A 4,074-nucleotide genomic window follows, 5' to 3' on the forward strand; every position below is an offset into this window, starting at 1 on the left:
GTATAAAAGAAGTCTAGATAAAAGGATGACCGCACTTAAGGACATGCGAAATTTGCGACAAAATAAACTTTCTACACAAGCATTTTTCTTTTCATTGCAAAAATGGTCAACATCCAGTCTACAACTTTATGTAATTACGTTTAATAAATGTGTGTATTTACGAAGTTCGAATCTGTTTTCAAAGGCAGGGATCATCACAATTTCATGAATCTCCGTTCGATTATGAGGACGCCCACTTTTTTACTGACTTTATACATAGTCAGCGCATGTTTGTCTATTGTTCTACGTTCATCAGTAGTTGTATATTTGCAGAATTAATAATATGTCAAAAGGAGATTAATAGACAAACATGCGCTTATGGTTAAAAAAAAAAAACTGCTTCTTCTTATATTCGCTCTCTGTGTTGTAACCAAGGATTGTAACATGTTGAATATTATAATTCACCACGAGATTTCTTGCCTCAGGTAACTTTGTGAATACTTAATTCCGTCACGTGACTTGTAAGTTAGCATGTTTTGTGCTAACTAGGATATTGTGTTCGAACCCTTTAAGTCATCTGGCATTGATATTAAATCTGCTTTAATTACATATTGTTAATTTCGTTTTGAAACCTTTATCAAAAGTGTATTTGTGCCGTACAGAATAGAGAGGGAGATTGGAGAGTTATCACGTTCTTTTTTTCAAATATGTCATTGTTATTTATCAATTGTAATATTAGACCATTCTTACAATGTTAGCTCCACCTCTCTTGCATATCTAATGTTCAATCAAGGGCAGGTAAGTGTAAATTCACTATATTTCGCAGTAAGGGCAAAAAACATTGAATCATTTTATTGTATCACAGTCTAAAATCATTATAAGATTTAAATTTGGTTCCAAATTGACAGGATTCTTTCATAAGCATACAAAAGTGAAATAAGGTTTAGATGTAAAAGCAACAGAGGCAACCGAAAAAGACCCCCAGAACAGGCATTAAGTGCAGTCATCCTTTACATTTTTTTTTTTTTTTTTTTTTTTTTTTTCTTTTGTCTGAAAATCGAGTATTTTGACCAGTATCTTAAAATTTACATCACAGACACCAGTCATTAAAAGTTTGATACAAGAAAATATTTTGTTGCCTTTTTTAAATTTTTAATACCCCGATTATGACATTTTTTTAATGCAATAAGGTCAAGCAATAATTTATGCGTATTAATTTGTATGATATGTTCAATGATACATATCTCAGATTATTTTACGTAAAATAAGATTATATTTATTGTCATAATTAAATAAATATGATAATGATTAATCAAAGAGTCACAATTTAAGTGCAAAAAGGTCAAATTAAATGCACCGTTGCACAGTACGATGCACACTGGCCCTCGATTTCCTTTACGATTTTGAATTATGCAATAGGAAAACCTATCTAAAATATACTTCTCAAAAATCCTTGATATAACTAATTTCATGAGTGACATACCTTAAGTCTGTCTTGGGGCCTAGATTCGATGGAACATGACCTTGTTTCTATGAAATTATTACAGAAATAAAGTGGACTAACGCTCATAATTAACAATTTCTCTTACTTTTTCTTTCATAGATAAAAGGATGGCTTCATTAAATTTAAGACAAGGACAACATTACTTAGAATGTGATATTTGTAAAAGTCCTGTCGTCTTCACGTGCAAAAAATGTGTCGTTAAATTATGCAGCGTATGTGTAGGACCTCACATGCTTATCAAATCCGAAAATGGTCATGATGTTACAAAATACAATAAACAAAGCAAACTCGAAGGTGGAGAATGCAAGAACCACCCCAAGCAACACTGTAGCGCCTTCTGCAATAATTGTGATATTCCTATCTGTGTTTTATGTGTATTGAACAAGCACAAGACACATGATATTATCGAATTATCCGAGAAAGTCGACAAATTATCCGATTTCATCACGAAAGAAAATAAGCGACTACAGTCGGTGCAATCAGAATTGGAAAGAATATTGGAACATATAGGTAAAAGATCGGCAGCACTTCGACGTGTTTACAAACAGAAAAAAGATAAGGTTTCATCACATGCCAAAAACTGGCATAAGGAGATTGATAAAGCAGAAAAGGCATTGCAGAAGGACCTTGATGAATTGCAAGAAAAGCATGCAAGTGTATTACTGAAGCAGAAAAAAGAATTTGAAGAAATACTAAAGAAATTGAAAAATCTTAAACAATCAGTCGTTAGCTTAGTAAAGTCCAAAGATGTCTCTGGTTTAATGGAACTTAAGCTTGATATTGAGAATCAACAGCTGCCCAGCTTTATAGAAGAAACACGGCCGGCATTCTTCCAGCCTTGCAAGTTTAATGAAAGTTATACAACATCGTACTTCGGTTACATAGAGACACTAGAATCGTGCAAACTGACAATTGACGATCTAACACAACAAGATCAAATCTCTTCACCACTACAAGCTCTAGATATACCTACAGTTCTGTCTATCTTTGATACAGCGTTCCCTGCCAACAAAGAAAACAACAACAGGCTGTATGACATAGTTCCCCTTGGTCATGACAGAGTTTGGGCAGGAGGAAACAGTAATGAGCTCAATCTTTTTGATCTCAAGGGCAGTCTCCACGACACTGTCACTATCACGTGTTTCGGTATGTACCTAACCCTTCATGGTGGACACGTGGTGTACTCTGATACAAATGATAAAACCGTAAAGAAGATTATAGACGGTAAGGCGAATACGTTATTCTGTACCGGGGAGTGGGAACCTTACGGTGTCACCTGTACCGCGGCACAGGATTTCCTGGTCTGTCTCCGGACGACAGATCAAGCAGAGTCTAAGGTCGTTAGGTACAGAAGTTCCGGTGACGTGCTGCAGGAAATCCAGTACGACTCCCAGTACCAGCCCCTGTTTAAGTATACTGTTTACGTGGTGGAGAATGGTAACAGCGACATTTGTGTAGCTGACTACGATAAAAAAGCCGTCACAGTCGTTGACAAGTTTGGAATATTCAGGTTCTCCTATATAGGGAACAAAACATACAAGGAAAACTTCATACCTACCTCCCTAACTACAGACAGCTTGCATCACATCATCATCACTGACTATTTTAACGACAAAATTCACATGCTGGACAGGGATGGTCGATTCCTGAGGTATATTATTCCTTATCAGGGAATACGGGATCCGCGCGCCGTGTGTGTCGTAAGGGAGGGGGAGTTGATAGTGGGGGAAAGCATAACAGGAATTATCGAGAGAATAAAGTACTTACAATAAGTAGGAAGTCTGATGACAATAAATCTACTTGAAGTGTGATACGAGTTCTATATTCCATTACTAGTACCTTAAAGCTGAACATGATTCGTAAAAGGAAGAGAGTTACCTTTGCCTGCCATATTAGATTTATCAAGACCGTCGATCTCAAGCCACTATATAAGCCTCCGCTTTGTACAAAGTTCAATGTATTTTGCTTCACAAACTAAACCAGAAAGGATTTCTCCTTCATTGTCATTGTATTACACTTGGGGGCGACAAAAATGACTTCTGTTTGATACTGCCAAAAAAGTTACCAAATATATTTGATATCAAATGCACAGATCAATTTGAAAAAGGGAAATACAATGTAAACACAAATGCACGTTCCATGAAATAAAATGTAAACAAAGAGGACAATGTAAAAGACATACATGTACTACTCGTAGCACAAGGTAAAAGCAATTAAGTGTAACAAATTCGAAGGGTTTATATACCCCAGTGCTGACATAATGATAGGAAAATTAAAGTGGCGTATGCCTATTTACGAGTCATGTTCAGCTTTAATGAATTGAAAATAACAGATATCGACGTAGCAGTTATCTAAACATTCTGATTTGGTCTTTCCACCTTTCTTTGGAAAAACCTATTGATATTCTTCTTTTTTATTATTATTAGGTCTTTCCACGTTTCTGTGGAAAGACCTATTCAAATGTTTATATTTATTACAGAAAGGTGGAAAGACCTACTAGTATTGGTTTTCTTCTGTTTTCAGGTCTTTCCATAGAACCTTTGGTTTTCTTCTGTTTTTTACTAACCTTTCTGTATAAAGACCTATTGAAT

The 4,074-nt window shown here is 35.4% G+C and overlaps 1 protein-coding gene across 1 annotated transcript; it reads left to right on the top strand.

The window, feature by feature from the left end:
• The first annotated feature begins 1,578 nt into the window (after window positions 1-1,578).
• Window positions 1,579-3,255, top strand: LOC133176049 (uncharacterized). Its single transcript, XM_061311220.1, has one exon. It carries the CDS (start codon window positions 1,591-1,593, stop codon window positions 3,253-3,255), a length of 1,665 nt encoding a protein of 554 aa, XP_061167204.1. The 5' UTR covers window positions 1,579-1,590.
• Window positions 3,256-4,074: the final 819 nt, after the last annotated feature.

The sequence above is a fragment of the Saccostrea echinata genome, unplaced genomic scaffold (assembly GCF_033153115.1).
Source record: "Saccostrea echinata isolate AGI-Se365-2 ecotype Australia unplaced genomic scaffold, CSIRO_AGI_Sech_v1 ptg000065l, whole genome shotgun sequence".
Classification (NCBI taxonomy): Eukaryota; Metazoa; Mollusca; class Bivalvia; order Ostreida; family Ostreidae; genus Saccostrea; species Saccostrea echinata.